Source organism: Amblyraja radiata, chromosome 8 (assembly GCF_010909765.2).
Source record: "Amblyraja radiata isolate CabotCenter1 chromosome 8, sAmbRad1.1.pri, whole genome shotgun sequence".
In the NCBI taxonomy this organism is placed as follows: domain Eukaryota; kingdom Metazoa; phylum Chordata; class Chondrichthyes; order Rajiformes; family Rajidae; genus Amblyraja; species Amblyraja radiata.
The window spans coordinates 78,393,451-78,410,849 of record NC_045963.1 but is presented as its reverse complement, the minus strand read 5'-3'; the positions used below and the strand labels follow the sequence as shown (position 1 = coordinate 78,410,849).

Here is a 17,399-nt window from a genome sequence, read left to right as displayed (position 1 = left end):
TCCTCAGGAACTACTCCAGAATCTAAAGAATTTTGAAAAATTATCACTAATGCATCCACTATTTCTGAGGCTACTTCCTTAAGTACTCTGGGATGCAACTTATCTGTCCCATGCACGTTGGTAAGTTAATTGATCACTGTAAATTGCCCTTGATGTGTTGGTGATTTGTGGAATCTGGAGGGAATTGATGAAAATGTAGGAGAATAAAAAAAGTTTCATGTAGGATTACTGCAAATATGTCATTTATGGTCAGCACAGACTTGCTGGGCAGAAGGGCTTGTTTTCATGCTGTGTCCCTCTATGACTTGATTAAAGCCGAAGATTTCACCACAATGCTTTCATGTTATCTCGTGGAGAAATAACAGCTTTAAAGTAATTTATTTTATTTTCGGTCACTAGTTCAAATCACATGGTTTGTTTCTGAGTTTGTTCCACAGTGCATCAGTGATACGGAATAAGTTATTAGATGAAGCGGAGAACAAACATTTATTGGATAATGCAATGGAATGGATGGATGCTGATATAATCAGTTTCCATAGAAACCAAAAAGTAGAGAGAAGAAAGGGTGGTTGTTTGAAATCCTGTACCAATGAACTTCAATCAAGCATAGAAGCATAAACTTAAATTCATTCAGCAGTGATAACAGATAACACATATTAGAATGTAATGTGAGAAATCTGGAATACTGCACTAAATAAAATAATTCTTGGGTTCAATCAAAAATTTCAAAAGGCAGAATATTTTTGTATGGCATTGATATTGATCATTTTGGAACCAAGGCAAATGAATGTTGTTTAAAACACAGATCAGCCATGATTGAACTGAATGGCATAACAAGCTTGAGGTTTTTAAAGCCCTATTCATGTTTCTATCTTTTTGTCATTTTCCTGCATGAGATTTACGTTCCGTTTAATGGTCCATTATCCAAAATCTTGGAAAGAGACAAGGGTCTTCATGTGAATTAATAAACTAACTGAAGGGACCATAATGTATGTTCAGTCCCCAGGTAATATGATAGATACTGTGGATTAAAAAAAACTTTCATTTTTTGGCAGTTTCTCAGTAGAATAGTCTTTCATGCTCCACATGAAAGAACTATTTTGATTGAAGCCTAAAAAATACAATAGGAAGCCTGATTTGTGTGTTTTTTTAAATCTCTATTATCTGAAGAGTCCTACAAATTTTGCTCATCTTCAACCAGCACAAATCAATGTAAAATTATCTAGAATATTTTTTTTTTAATGTATTCATTTTAGAGGGAACTGAGCCATGTCTAGCAATAGATTTTCAGAGATATTCTCTCTGATGTTTTCAGTTCAAACTATACAAAAGTCGGGTATTTATTGCACATTCGTAATTGCCCTCAAGAAGGTGGTGTTGTGATCCTTCAGGTGAAGGTACAGTTTGCGAGGGAGTCCCAGAGTAGATCTCTTGATTAGACTTGATGAGACTAGCTTCTCATTTTCACCCTACAAACAGCTTACAATGGCCTGTTTCCTTTATCACTGTTACTTTTTTGCATATTTTCTGGTCATTGTTCTTTATCTCTCTACATCACTGTCTATATATCTCGTTTCCCATATCCCTAACCAGTCTGAAGAAGGGTCTCGACCCAAAACATCACCCATTCCTTCTCTCCAGAGATGCTGTCTGCCCCGCTAAGTTACTCCAGCTTTTTGTGTCTATCTTCGGTTTAAACCAGCATCTGCAGTTCCTTCTTACACGCATCAGACCTTCTTGTTTATTGTAGAGGCTTTTAAGGCTTATTCAAGCTATAAATTGCTGGGAATTTGATATTGCTCTTTAAAGATCCTCTGTATAGGGAATCAGTTTACACAACAGAATGAATATTATTATGCTGTTTAAAACGTGTGTAGTTATATTTTGCCGTATTTTTTGCTTCCAACAGCATCTGCGCTGTCAATATGATAGTAAACATTCGTGATGTATTATAACATATCCTGTTGTGTTGGCTACTGCGCAAGGGGGGGGGGGGGGTGGGGGTGGGATTGCAGGGGTAGTGCTTCCAATTTTTTTTTTTCTTTGCATCTCTGATTTCTGAAGCAAAGAACTGGCAAAACATTCCCTTCTAGGTTGCAAGATGAAATAGTGTATCATACTGTCTGTATATGTATTAAAAAGGAAAGAAAATAATATTGTGGTGTTTTGCAGCTGCGATTTTGCAAACATTATCAAGAATGAGAAAAGGTCTTTCAATTCCGTGAAATTCTGAATGTATACATTACTTGTCCTGGAATTTATTTTGCACATTTCTGTTTGCTTTTTCTTGTACTGAGCTCACATCTAACTCGATTTACCTCCATATAAACTTGAGATGCTGCAAAACACAGCCATCAATGCTCTTAACACAAAATACCGGAGTAACTCAGTAGGTCAGACAGCATCTCTGGAGTGACGTTTTGGGTCGGCATCCTTCTTCATATTCCTTTGTCTCCAATTCCTTGTGTCTATCTGTGCCCTAATTTGCACCAAGTCCGATTCACTCATGATTCTGATGTTTTCTGACTCACAGTTCGGTGGGCATACCTTAGCGATGATCTGCCCCTCTAACCAGTTCTGCCCCAATCAGACCATCCACATTTCTGACTGATTTTGTTCGGAGCACAAAACCAGATCGACCCCTCCGCAAATTGGAGGAGCAGCATCTCATTTAGCTTGGGTAGCTTACAGCCCAGTGATATGAATATTGATTACTCTCACTTCAGGTAGCCCCCGGCATTCCCTCTCTCTCTGTCCCTCCCACACCCAAGTCGCACTAGCTTCTCATTTTTACTGCAAAAAGCTAACAATGGCCTTTCCTTTATCATCGTTACTTTTTTTGCATATCTTTTATTCATTGTTCTTTATCTCTCTACATCACTGTCTTTATATCTCGTTTCCCTTATCCCTAACCATTTTGAAGAAGGGCCTCGACCCAAAACGTCACTGCACCCTGCACTTTTCCTTTTGAGCTCTTGAAGAATTTTGTGCATTCAGTAGAATTACCCCTTATTTTGATAAGCCAAAAGTGTATCTAGTCTGCCTTGCCTCTCTTTTAACGACATCTCCCAGGGGTCAATCTCGTGAACCTTCTTGAAGGCTGCAGATGCTGCAATCTTCAGCAATTCCAGAATGAAGAAAGATCCCACCCCACAACATTATCCATTTTTTGCCACAGATGCCACATGACCTGCTGCGTTCGTCTAGCAGTTTGTGTTTGGGTGAAGCATTGTTGTACTCCCTTTGGCTAGGATAGGAAGACCACACGTCTTCAATTTTCCAGGTGTGATCTCAACAGGACTTTGTATAACTGTGGTAAAACATCTTTTTGTAGATTGTCGACTTTAGGAGAGCTCCGCCCCCCCCCCCTCACCCCACTCACCATCAACAACACCACAGTCGCATCTGTGGAGTCTTTTAAATGCCTGGGAACAATCATCTCCAAGGACCTTAAGTGGGGGGCTACCATCGACTCCACAGTCAAAAAGGCACAACAGAGGATGTACTTCCTGCGGCAGCTGAAGGAGCACAATCTGCCACAGGCAATGATGGTCCAATTCTACACGGCCATCGTAGAGTCTGTCCTCACCTTCTTCATCATGGTCTGGTTTGACTCGGCCACCAAGCACGACACCTGGAAGCTGCAGCGAATCGTCCGATCAGCTGAGAAGGTTATTGGCTGCAACCTTCCCTCCAGGAAGCGAGCGGGCAAGATCATCTCTGACCCCTCTCACCCTGGCCACAAACTCTTTGAATCACTTCCCTCTGGAAGGCGACTCTGGACTGTCAAAGCTGCCACAGCCAGACATAAAAACAGTTTTATCCACAAGTAGTTGCTCGACTCAACAGCCAAAAATCTGTAGCCTCCCTTTGATCTGGTATTTTGTTAGTTCACATGCTTGATCAATGGTGTTTTATCATTAATGTTTTATTATTATTAATGTTTAGTGTTTTCTGAGTCATTCGTAACTGTCACTGTATGTCATGTTGTTACTTGTGGGTGGAGCACCAAGGCAAATTCCTTGTATGTGAATACTTGGCCAATAAACTTAGTTACTTTTGCAAGCAAATTATCTTGCAATAAAAGCCACTGGCCTATATGCCTTCCTAATTGACTGACTGCTGTATCTGTAGTGATTTGTGTACAGACACCCAAATTCCTTTGAATGCCAACACCTTTCAATTCCTTACCACTTGAATAATCTGTTTAAAAATTTGTTTTTTAAAATCAAAATGGATGATTGCACATATTTTCCACCTTGTATTACACTTCTCTGGGCTCATCAGTTTACATAAACTCCCTCGAGCACCTCTGCATCTTCCTCACAATCCACATTGGCAACAGAGTTAGTATCATCAACAAACCCACATTGCACTTGGTCCTCTCATCCACATCTTTGAAATGTCATGACTAGATGCGACTCAGCTCTGATCTCTATACCGCTCACTAGTCATAGACTCTCATTCAAAATGAACCCTTTGTTTCCTACTCTTTTCTGTCAACCAATTCCCAATTCATGTCTGTATATTGCCTCCAACTCCATGCATTCAGTTTGTTTAATAACCTCCTATGTGGCAAAATATTAAGGATCCAAATATACCATATCCACTGGTTCCCCTTTATTATAGCTACAACCTCAAAATAGTATTTAACAGGTTTGTCAAGCATAATTTATAAAAAGGGAAATCCCATGTTGACTGCCCTGAACTATTTTTTTTTTTTGCTATCCTGTTACCAGTTCATTGATAATGGATTGCAGCACTTATGTCAGGCCAACCACTGTATACTTCCTTATTTTCTCTTCTTCTATCTTAAATTAAACCAACTGCCAAAAAAAAGTTCCATAACTTAAAAGTGTGGGTAGACAAAAAGCTGGAGAAACTCAGCGGGTATGGCAGCATCTATGGAGCGAATGAAATAGGTAACGTTTCGGGCCGAAACCCTTCAAAGTGTGGTACCAGTATCACCTAGGGAAATGTGGATTTCTTTCAAAAATAACTTCACCTAATAATTTCTAAATGTTGGAATTGTGCGACAATTGAAAGGCTAATCACTTGAGTGGGGGAACTTTCCAAAAAACTACATTACAAATCCCTGCTTCTATAAAGGGACCGACATTTAATGCTTTGGTTAAGAAAGAACTACAGATGCTGGAAAAATCGAAGCTAGACAAAAATGCTGGAGAAACTCAGCAGGTGAGGCAGCATCTATGGAGCGAAGGAAATGTGGGTCTGAAGGTCTGATGACGGGTCTCGACCCGAAACGCACCTATTCCTTCGCTCCATCGATGCTGCCTCACCCGCTGAGTTTCTCTAGCATTTATGTCTACCTTTAATGCTTTGGTAATTTGTTAGTTCTTCAGTGTTTTTTATACTGTGTCAAACATAATTCTATATTTTCCAAATTCCTAAGAATGCCAGGATTTTTATATTTTAGGTTCTCGTACAATTGATACTATCATGAGCTCTTAACAAGGGAAATTATCAAAGGCATCTATTTAAGCTACCGTTGGAAGGTAATCGAGCAGAACTCTCATATTAAATTAGCATTACACAGTGCATTATTATTTTCCTTCCATATGCACTTGGAGTTTAACCTAGCCTCAAGTGTTTGGGGGGATAATGTATGTATGTGTTGTGCTCTGTGCTGAGTCTGTTTGCCCAAGTATACATAATGTAAAGGTTGCTGTGATTCAGACAAATGTATCCATTCGGAAATAATCACCCATTAAAAGCTTACCTGATTTGTTCATAAACCAGTTTGAATTGCATAAGTTGCACTCAAATCAATAGAAAAGTAACTGTTGAGTGCAGGCGCTATAAGCTCAACCGTGAATGTAATGCGAATTTTCATACAGTTTTTGTAACTTTCATAAGAGTAGAGATCAGCTGACTTTAGTAAATCTGAAAGAAGTCCTGTTTGTGTCAGTAGTACGAGTAAACAGGTGGTCCCAGTGGTGTTGATGGACATCAAAGAACTGTGGCGGCGCGGTGGCGCAGCGGTAGAGTTGCTGCCTTGCAGCGTTGGGACACCTAGGTTCAATCCTGACTACGGGTGCTGTCTGTACGGAGTTTGTATGTTCTCCCCGTGACTGCGTGGGCTTTCTCTGAGATCTTCGGTTTCCTCCCACACTCCAAAGACGTACAGATATGTAGGTAAATTGGCTTAGTATAAGTGTAAATTGTCCCCAGTGCGTGTAATGTGCGGGGGTCGCTGGTCGGCGCGGACTCGGTGGGCCGAAGGGCCTGTTTCCACACTGTATATCAAAACTAAACTAAACTGATCTGACTAGTATCCATTTTTCTGTTTGACCGAGGTAGCCATTCCACCAATTGAACCTGTACTGGTTGTCATTGGCATACTATTTGTTCCATCCCTCCATTTATTTTCTTGTAACCTATTCCCTCCCACGCAATAACTTGATTTCCCCCACATGCCACCTTTACAACAGCGAAATATCCTAATAACCAGTGTTCAAGAAGGAACTGCAGATGCTGGAAGATCGAAGGTACACAAAAATGCTGGAGAAACTTAGCGGGTGCAGCAGCATCTATGGAGCGAAGGAAATAGGCGACGTTTTGATTTGCAAAGGTCACTGGGGAGACTTTAAACTAGAATGGTTGGGGCGAGGGACTCAAATAGAGAAAGCTAGTAGACCGAATGGGAGGCAGGAAGCAGAAAAGGGAAGCACTCGGACACAAGAGGAGAAAGAAAAAAAAAAGGAAATAAACAGAGAAGAAGAGACGGGGGGTTTCTTAAATGTGCATATTTTAATGCTAGGAGCATTGTAAGAAAGGTGGATGAGCTTAGAGTCTGGATAGACACCTGGAAGTATGATGTTGTGGCGATCAGTGAAACATGGTTGCAGGAGGGCTGTGATTGGAAACTAAATATTCCAGGATTTCGTTGCTTCAGGTGTGATAGAATTGGAGGGGCAAGAGGTGGTGGTGTTGCATTGCTAGTCAGGGAGGATATTACAGCAGTGCTTTGGAAGGATAGATTGGAGGGCTCATCTAGGGAGGCTAGGGAAGCGGAAAATCAAAATGTGACAGGAGGATCCAGAATGTGTGAAGATAAAGCTCTAGATGTAAAAGGGGCAAAAACGGAAAGGAAGGGTAGTAAAAATCATCTGAAAGTGCTTTATCTAAATGCACGGAGTATTCGAAATAAGATAAATGAATTAACGGTGCAATTAAGTATATATAGTTATGATATCGTGGCCATTACGGAGACATGGCTGCAAGGGGATCAGGACTGGGAGTTAAATATAGAGGGGTACTCGACAATTAGAAAAGATAGACAGGAAAGAAAGGGAGGAGGGGTGGCCCTTTTAATAAGGGAGGGAATAACGGCAATAGAGAGGAAGGATATTGCGTTGAAGGATCAGGATAGTGAAACAGCTTGGGTACAGATAGAGAATAACAAGGGAAAAAAAACACTAGTGGGTGTAATTTATAGACCTCCAAATAGCTGTGACGCTGTTAGTCAGAACATAAATCTGCAAATAGTTGACGCATGTAAAAAGGGAACTGCTGTAATCATGGGGGACTTCAATTTTCATATTAATTGGGCAAACCAAACTGGGCAGGGTAGACTAGAGGAAGAGTTTATAGAATGTATTAGAGACGGGTTCCTAGAACAGTATGTCACAGAACCGACAAGGGGGGAGGCAATCTTGGATCTGGTCCTGTGTAATGAAGCAGGATTAATTAAAAATGTCATAGTTAGGGACTCGTTGGGAACAAATGACCACAATATGGTCGAATTCCATATTCAAATAGAAGGGGAGCAGGTTGAAACTCAGGCTAGGGTGCTTAGTCTAAATAAGGGGGATTATGAAGGTATGAGGACTGAGCTGATCAAAGTTGACTGGGATAGCAGACTCAAGAATAAGACGGTACATGAGCAGTGGTGTACGTTTAAGGATCTACTGTATAACCTTCAAGAAAATTTTATTCCTATGAAGAAAAAAAGGGGTAAGGGTAAGAACAGTCAGCCATGGCTCAGTAAAACTATAAAGGATAGTATTCGGCTGAAGGCAAGGGCATATAAGGTAGCCAGAGATAGTGGGAGGGTAGAGGATTGGGAAGCATTTAAAGGTCAGCAAAAAATAACTAAGAGATTAATTAAGACGGGGAAAATAGACTATGAAAGGAATTTAGAGAACAACATAAAAACTAATAGTAAGAGTTTTTATAGCTATATAAAAAGAAAAAGGGTGGCTAAGGTGAACGTTGGTCCATTGGAGGGTGAGACTGGAGAGTTGTTGGTGGGGAACATGGAAATGGCAAAGGCATTAAACGAGTATTTTGTATCAGTCTTCACCATAGAAGACACAAAAAATATTCCAACGCTGGATAAACAGGGGGCGGTAGGAATGGAGGAGCTAAATACTATTAAGATCACCAAGGAGGTGGTATTAGGGAAATTAATGAGACTGAAGGAGGATAAATCCCCTGGGCCTGATGGATTACATCCAAGGGTCTTGAGGGAGATAGCGGTGGGGATTGTGGATGCATTGGTGATAATTTTCCAAAACTCCCTGGAGGCAGGAACGGTCCCAGTGGATTGGAAAATGGCCAATGTAACACCTATATTTAAAAAAGGAAGTAAACAGAAGGCGGGTAACTATAGACCGGTTAGTCTAACATCGGTGGTGGGTAAAATGTTAGAGACAATTATTAAAGAAACACTAACGGGGCACTTGGATAAACATGACTTCATCGGACAGAACCAGCATGGTTTTGTGAAGGGGAAATCCTGTTTAACGAATCTGCTCGAATTCTTTGAGGAAGTAACAACCCGGGTGGATAAAGGGGAACCGGTGGATGTGGTATACTTGGACTTCCAAAAGGCTTTTGACAAGGTGCCACATAAGAGACTATTGCTAAAAATAAAAAATTATGGGATTGGGGGTAATATATTAGCATGGGTAGAGGATTGGCTAACAAATAGGAAGCAGAGAGTGGGGATAAATGGTTCATACTCGGGATGGCAACCGGTAACTAGCGGGGTTCCGCAAGGGTCGGTGCTGGGACCCCAGTTGTTCACAATTTATATAAATGATTTGGAGGAGGGAACCAAGTGTAATATATCAAAATTTGCGGACGATACAAAAATGGGAGGAAAAGTAGGGGATGAGGAGGATAGGAAGAGTCTGCAAAAGGATATAGATAAGTTAGGTGAGTGGGCAACAACTTGGCAGATGAAATTTAATACTAATAAATGTGAAGTCATTCACTTTGGGGAAAAAAAATGATAGGGCAAGTTATTTTCTAAATGAGGAGGAGCTGCGTTGTAATGCAACGCAAAGGGATCTAGGGGTATTAGTACATGAATCACTAAAAGTTAGTATGCAGGTGCAGCAAGCAATCAGGAAGGCCAATGGAGTTTTGGCCTTTATTGCTAGGGGGATTGAGTATAAAAACACGGAGGTCTTGCTGCAGCTGTACACAGTATTAGTGAGACCACATTTGGAATACTGTGTACAGTTCTGGGGTCCATACTTAAGAAAGGATGTACTAGCCCTGGAGGCAGTGCAGCGAAGGTTTACAAGATTAATTCCTGCAATGAGGGGATTGACATATGAGGAAAGGTTAAGTAAGCTGGAACTCTACTCTTTGGAGTTTAGAAGAATGAGAGGCGATCTCATTGAAACATATAAGATCGTGAGGGGCCTTGATCGGGTGGATGCACCGAGGATGTTCCCAATGATCGGGGAAACTAGAACTAGGGGACATAGTTGCAGAATAAGGGGGGGCTCTTTTAAAACTGAGATGAGGAAGAACTTCTTCACCCAGAGGGTGGTTAATTTATGGAATTCACTGCCCCAGGGAGCAGTGGAAGCAGAAACGTTAAATATATTTAAGTCTAAAATAGATGGTTTTTTAGCTGCCAAGGGGATAAGGGGCTACGGGGAGAGGGCAGGGATATGGACCTAGGTATGGTTAGTATAGTAAGACCTGAGTGATCTCCTGGACAAGTGTCGATCGCCTGGATTGGGGTCGGAGAGGAATTTCCCGGATTTTTTCCCCGAATTGGACCTGGGTTTTTATCCGTTTTTTTGCCTCCCCCAGGAGATACAGAAGTGTGAACATGTTCTTGGGGTGGAGAGGGGTGATAGCGGTATAAAGGGGAGGGTAGTGTCTTGTGTTCTGTGTCTTGTGTCTACTGTTTGTGGGTAAGTGTGTCTGTTTAGTGTTCAGCCATGAGCGAATGGCGGTGCGGGCTCGACGGACCTGGTGGTCTACTCTCGCACCTACTTTCTATGTTTCTATGTTTTGGGCCGAAACCCTTCTTCAGACTCCTAATAACCAGCATGTCTTTGGGACGAGGGAGAAAACCCAAGCATGTGAGGGAGTCCTTTGTGGTTGCAGGGAGAATGTGCAAACTCCCCACCAACTGCATCAGAGGTCAGAATCAAACAGATATCGCTGGAACTATAAGATGACTGACACTGCCACTGTGCTACTGACGGAGAATTGGCATGGGGAATGCTGCAGAATTTGAGTCTCAATTGAAATGGTGATTACACAAATTTTGGGACTTGTTGTAAAACCAAAAAGCAGAACTTGGGAGTATATGTGTATATTTTTAGTGCAGTAGAAATCCCAGTTCTGTGGCACAAGTTTATGAGGAGATTGGTCTGCATTTATAACTGTCAAAATATAGAGGCAAATGTAGAAAATAATGTTGAAAAGTTATAGTTTTCTATGGGGAAGTTCATCTTTAATCAATCATGGAAGATTTTGATAATGAATATTGGTAAGAGACATTAAACTGGGTGCCCCGAATGCCTTTTATAACGTAGATCATCATGAAAACCAACCTTCTGTTCATTGATTCCATCTACACTTCACGCTGCCTCGGCGAGGCCACCATAATAATCAAGGACTAAGTCTCACCTTGGTCACATTCTCTTCTCCTCTCTCCCATTAGGCAAGAGATACAGAAGTGTGAACATGTATACCTCAAGATTCGGAGCCAGTTTCTTCCCAGTTGTTATCAGGCAACTGAACCATCCTATCACCAACCATAGTATGGTGCTAACCTCCAATCGAGCTCATTAGAGATCTTTGAACTTTAATTGGACTTCATTAGACTTTATAGCAAAAGGATTTGAGTATAAGAGCAGGGAGGTTCTACTGCAGTTGTACAGGGTCTTGGTGAGACCACACCTGGAGTATTGCGTACAGTTTTGGTCTCCTAATCTGAGGAAAGACATTCTTGCCATAGAGGGAGCACAGAGAAGGTTCATCAGACTGATTTCTGGGATGGCAGGACTTTCATATGAAGAAAGACTGGATAGACTCGGCTTGTACACGCTAGAATTTAGAAGATTGAGGGGGGATCTTATAGAAACTTACAAAATTCTTAAGGGGCTGGACAGGCTAGATGCAGGAAGATTATTCCCGATGTTGGGAAAGTCCAGAACTAGGGGTCACAGTTTAAGGATAAGAGGGAAGTATTTTAGGACCGAGATGAGAAAATAATTTTTTACACAGAGAGTGGTGAATCTTTGGAATTCTCTGCCACAGAAGGTAGTTGAGGCCAGTTCATTGGCTATATTTAAGAGGGAGTTAGATGTGGCCCTTGTGGCTAAAGGGATCAGGGGGTATGGAGAGAAGGCAGGGATGGGATACTTATGGGCGCCGACCTGTAGGGGGTATGGCTGCCTAGCCTGCAGCTGTCTGTTTTTCATTTCTTTTTTCTTATTTTTAGTTAGTTTAGTGTTTTGTTTTTAAGGAGTTCTAGCTTTTTTATGTGTGGGGAGGGGGGGGGGGGGGAAGGGGGAAACTAATTTTCAGGGTCCCTACCTGGTCGGAGATGCAGCTTTTCTCCGGGCTGCACTTTCGACTCGTCCTCGCGGCCTACCAGCGGGCCTGGAGCGGCATTTCCTGAGAGGACCGCCCGGAGCCTCGGCATCGGCGGCGGCGGCTGTGGAGCTGCGGGTCCGAGGAGAGAGGGGACCGCCCGGAGCCTCGGCGGCGGCACCGGCGGCGGCGGCACCGACATCGGCTGCCGCGGAGCTGCGGGTCTGAGGACGGCGGTGCAGCGCTGGAGCGCCATTGCGGGGCGGGCGGTGCCTTGCCTGGGTCGCTGAGCTGGAACTGCGGTGAGCTGGGTCCGTTGCGGAGCTGTGGGTCTGTGGAGCGGCTGTGGGCGGCGGCGCTGAACTTTCCATCGGGAGCCTGGGATCTCTCGATGAGATTGCCAGTTGAGCTCCATTTGGCGCGGCTTTGTCGGCTCCGGAAGCCACGGTCTCGAGTAGGGAGGCGGCCTTTCCAGGGTTCCCATGCCGCTGAGAGGACTCTCCCGACGCCGGAACATCATCACCCGGCGAGGACGGCCTGGAACATCGGGCCTCCGTAGAGGCAACTGTGGAGGCCTCAATAGGCCCGACTATGGGTGGACATTGGGGATGGGACTGGACTTTGTGCCTTCCCCCATAATGGGAACCATTGTGGGGGGATGTTTTTTATGTTAAAGCTATTTATTATTGTTATGTTTGTATTCTTTTTTATGTGCTGCATTGGCAAAAAGAATTTCACTACATCTAGGTGTATGTGACAATAAATCAACCTTTGAACCTTTAGTTGGATGATCAGCCATGATCATATTGAATGACGGTGCAGGCTCGAAGGGCCGAATGGCCTACTCCTGCACCTATTTTCTATGTTTCTATCTTGCACTCAATGTTGTAGCATTTATCGTGCATCTGTACATTGGATGGCTTGATTGGAATCATGTTGCGTCTTTTCTTTGACTGGATTGTGCGTAATAAAAGCTTTTCACTGCCTCAATACACGTGACCATAAACTAAACTAAACTAAACTAAACTCTAAGGTGGACATTAGGGACTCTATAGTAATGTTTCAGAAAAGAACAGGATTTTCCTGTTGACTGAGCAATATTTAATGCTAATTCATCCTTTAATTAACATTAAAGCAAATGACTTTGTTATTTTATGGCTATGCTGTGCATAGATTTGTTACTATGTTTCCTAGAATGTGACATTAATTGTACTTTAAAAAAAAATAGGTAAATTGTATGGCAGTTTGGATTGATTTGGAAAGCTACGTAAAATAATTCCATTAAAAAAAATCCATATAATGACATGCACATTAGGGCAATTGTAAATTGTAGTATAATGTTTACTCGGTAAAAACAAAGAACTGCAGATGCTGGCTCATACCAAAGATAGGAACAAAGTGCTAGAGTAACTCAGCATCTCAGGAGAAAAAGGATGGGTGGCGTTTCGGGTCGGAGCCCTTCTTCAGACCAAAGTAAGGTTCCAACCAGAAACATCACCCATCCTTTTTCTCCAATGTGTGTTTACTTCTGGGATGTTGTATAGCAGTCAATCATGTGCCAGCAGATTTTAAATGGATCTAAAATAATAATTTCATTGCAAAAACATAAGTGAAATAAGGAGGTACACAAAGAAAACTGGAGAAACTCAGTGGGTGCAGCAGCATCTATGGAGCGAAGGAAATAGGCAACGTTTCGGGCCGAAACACTTCTTTAGACTTAAGTGAAATAAGGATATTCCACTATCGATTAATTGCTGACATTCTTCAGTCGTCATGATGGTCGGTCTGAAGAAGGGTCTCAATCAGAAACGCCACCTATTCCTTTTCTCCAGAGATGCTGCCTGATCCGTTGAGTTACTCCAGCCTTTTATGTTTGTCTTTGGTCTGATTGACAGTTGATGCCATTGTCCTTAGGGAGGGTGGTTTAGTTTTGTCTGATATCCTGCATTTTAATTGCTTGCGTGCCACTGATGTGCACTTAAATGACTAATGTTAAATAATTTAATTTTGAAATTGTCCCTGTTGCTTTTAAAATGGGATTGAAAGCCTTTGTTGCGCCCAAAAGTGCTGTTGCTGGTATACTAATATCAATGTTAATGTCATTTAAAGGAGTTTTCTAACTAATTATACCCATCTGTCTGCATCAGCTGACATTTACATTTAAATGCAGCATGATCTCTATTAGGTGGATACTTCCTAACTGTTTTATTCTTGATGCATTATGTATGATAAGCATAGTAAAAACACAATTAGCTAAAGCTGTAGTATTGCTGCAGTTTTTTTGCATATTTACTTGCTTCTTGCCTCAATTCACCTACATTTTAGGTTTGAGAACAGAATCTGAGATATCACAAAGTCAGGATGGTTTGAAAGACTGTGTTAATCTTTTTGTCAATAGTTATATTGTAGCCAAATATAGTTGGAGAGTTGAAGAAAAGTGATTAATGAAGTTTTGAAATGAAATTGGGAATATTGACAATGAACAAAGTTGATGTGATTTGCTGAGGAATGGGTGAAGGAGGTGTTTCCCTAATGCATCCAAAACGTGCAGTAATAGTCCTCCTTTTTTAATCTTAAGATCATAAGCGATAGGAAAAGAATTAGGCCATTCGGTCCATCAAGTCGACTCCGCCATTCAATCATGGCTGATCTATCTCTGCCTCCCAATCCCATTCTCCTGCCTTCTCCCCATAACATCTGACACCTGTACTAATCAAAAATGTATCTATCTCTGCCTTAAATATATCTACTGACAGCCTTCTGTGGCAAATTCCACAGATTCACCACCCTCTGACTAAAGAAATTCCCCATCTCCTTCCTAAAAGAACGTCCTTTAATTCTGGAGGGAGATTCTCGTTCTAGACTCTCCGTCCAACGGAAACGTTCTCTCCATATCCACGCAATCCAAGCCTTTCTTTCTGCAGTAGGTTGATTTGTTGAAGATCCTTGCCAGAAAAGCCTTTCATCACTAGTTTTAGTTTATTGTCTCGTGTTCTGAGGTACAGTGAAAAGTTTTTGTTCAATGCTATCCAGTCAGTGGAAAGACAATACGATCACAATCGAGCCATTCACAGTGTACAAATACATGATAAGGGCATGACGTTTAGTGTAAGGTAAAACCAGCAAAGTCCGAACAAGGATAGTCTAGGGTCACTAATTAGGTGGAAATAGTTCTGGATACCTTTTTAAAATGTGGAGGGGTAGAAAGAAAACAAACAAATAAATAAAATAGTTGAATACAAGGAAATATAAATGTTGGTTTACAAAAAATGGACAGTGCTGTGTAAAATAGTCACCTGGTTGATGTAAAGTTGGCATGGGCAGAACTTTCTTGCTGTTTTGTGTCACATTCTTATGTTTAATTTTTGTGCAGGGAAAAAGAACTGGAGGCCAAATGCATCATACACATGGAAGGAAACAAGACAACAATCACAAACTTGAAGGTATTACTGTAACAGTTTTTATTCTCTACAGTCTGCTCCCCTTCAAAGTGCTAGTTACCAATTTGATGACTGCCCAAGATGTAATCATCCAGAACTCCATTGTCCTTTCAGCTCAGGACCATTGAGACTGTCATTTCATCCACCTATTCCTTCGCACCATAGATGCTGCCTCACCCGCTGAGTTTCTCCACCATTTTTGTCTACCTTCAACTTTTCCAGCATCTGCAGTTACATCTTAAACATGTCATTTCATCATGTGGCTATGCAAAAAAATCGAGTCACTCTCAAAGAAGTCAAACAGTTATCCTCAGCTAAATTATACTGTGACATATCCTGGGAATGATCAACCTTAACCATTTAATTTTTTTTAAATCTCAAAGCGTGTCTAAGTGCTTTATTGCCTTATGTCCCAGATAGAACAATGAAGTTCTTACTTGCAGCAGCACAACAGTTTTCAGGCTCCTGTACCTTCTTCCCGATGGCAGGGGAGAAATGAGTGTGTGGCCAGGGTGGTGTGAGTCACTGATGATGCTCAAGTTCAAGAGAGAGTTTATTGTCATGTGTCCCTGATAGGATAATGAAATTCTTGCTTTGCTTTAGCACACCAGAACATAGTAGGCACAAAGTTGCCCTTTTGAGGTGCCAGCACAACAACCTGGCTCTCAATATCAGTAAAACTAAATAACTGATTGGGGACGTTGGAAGAGGAAGGTTGAGGACCCACAATCCTGCTTATATAAATGGGACGATGGTGGAGAGAGTCAAAAACTTCAAATTCCTGGGCGTGCATACTTCCAAAGATCTTTCCTGGACCCAGCACACTGATGCAATTAGAAGGAAAGCACATCAGTACCTCTACCTCCTGAGAAGAATTTGGAGATTTGGTATGTCAAAGAGGATTCTCTTGAACTTCTACAGGTACACAGTAGAGAGCATATTGACTGGTTGCATCATTGCCTGGTTTGGCAACTTGAATATCTAGGAGCGGAAAAGACTGCAAAAAGTAGTGACCACTGCCCAGTCCATCACCGGCTCTGACCTCCCCACCATCGAAGGGAGTTATCGGAGTCGCTGCCTCAAACCTAAGCAAAACCCTAACCATATATGATATCCTGCAATAAGCACTTTGTAGCGTGTGTCTTGGAATAAAGCACGGAGTCGTGTTTAGAGAGAGACACTTTTTATTCTGATCCTCCCGGTTGTAGGGAAGACCAAACGAGAGAAAGATGGCACCCAAACCCCAGCCTTTAAAGCCACCGGCTAAGGGCCGCCTCCGGACTGAACCACTCCTGTGCCGAGGGGTTCGACACTAAGGTGGCACGACCCTTGGGAGCCGCCACAACTTGCCATTAATGTACCAGAAGTATTCCACTCGGGTTAACTTGCACCAAACCAGTTATCTCGGTCCTAACATCTAAATCAAATACTGATCCGCATTTGCTCAATTTATTTGGATGTATGATTGGCTCTTGCATTCGTATATATTCACTTGTACATCAGTCTATGAAAGTAAGCATGCAGGTACAGCAGGCAGTGAAGAAAGCGAATATCGAATATAGGAGCAAAGAGGTCCTTCTGCAGTTGTACAGAGCCCTAGTGAGACCACACCTGGAGTATTGTGTGCAGTTTTGGTCCCCTAATTTGAGGAAGGACATTCTTGTTATTGAGGGAGTGCAGCGTAGGTTTACAAGGTTAATTCCCGGGATGGCAGGACTGTCATATGCTGAGAGAATTGAGCAGCTGGGGTTGTACACTCTGGAGTTTAGAATGATGAGAGGGGATCTCATTGAAACGTGTAAGGTTGTTAAGGGCTTGGGCACGCTAGAGGCAGGAAACATGTTCCCGATGTTGGGGGAGTCCAGAACCAGGGGCCACAGTTTAAGAATAAGGAGTAAGCCATTTAGAACAGAGATGAGGAAACGCTTTTTTTCACGAAGAGTGGTGAGTCTGTGGAATTCTCTGCCTCAGAGGGCGGTGGAGGCAGGTTCTCTGGATGCTTTCAAGAGAGAGCTAGATAGGGCTCTTTAAAAAATAGTGGAGTCAGGGGATATGGGGAGGAAGCAAGAACGGGGTACTGATTGGGGATGATCAGCCATGATCACATTGAATGGCCTGAAGGGCCGAATGGCCTACTCCTGCACC

The 17,399-nt window shown here is 42.2% G+C and overlaps 1 protein-coding gene across 2 annotated transcripts in view; it reads left to right on the top strand.

Moving 5' to 3' along the window:
- kif16b (kinesin family member 16B) overlaps positions 1–17,399 on the top strand; it is a 122,871-nt gene that overhangs the window by 10,095 nt on the left and 95,377 nt on the right. For both annotated transcript variants that reach the window (XM_033026286.1, XM_033026287.1), the window contains exon 2: positions 15,188–15,257. In XM_033026286.1, the coding sequence (XP_032882177.1) occupies positions 15,188–15,257 (70 nt within the window). The remainder of the gene's footprint in view (positions 1–15,187; positions 15,258–17,399) is intronic.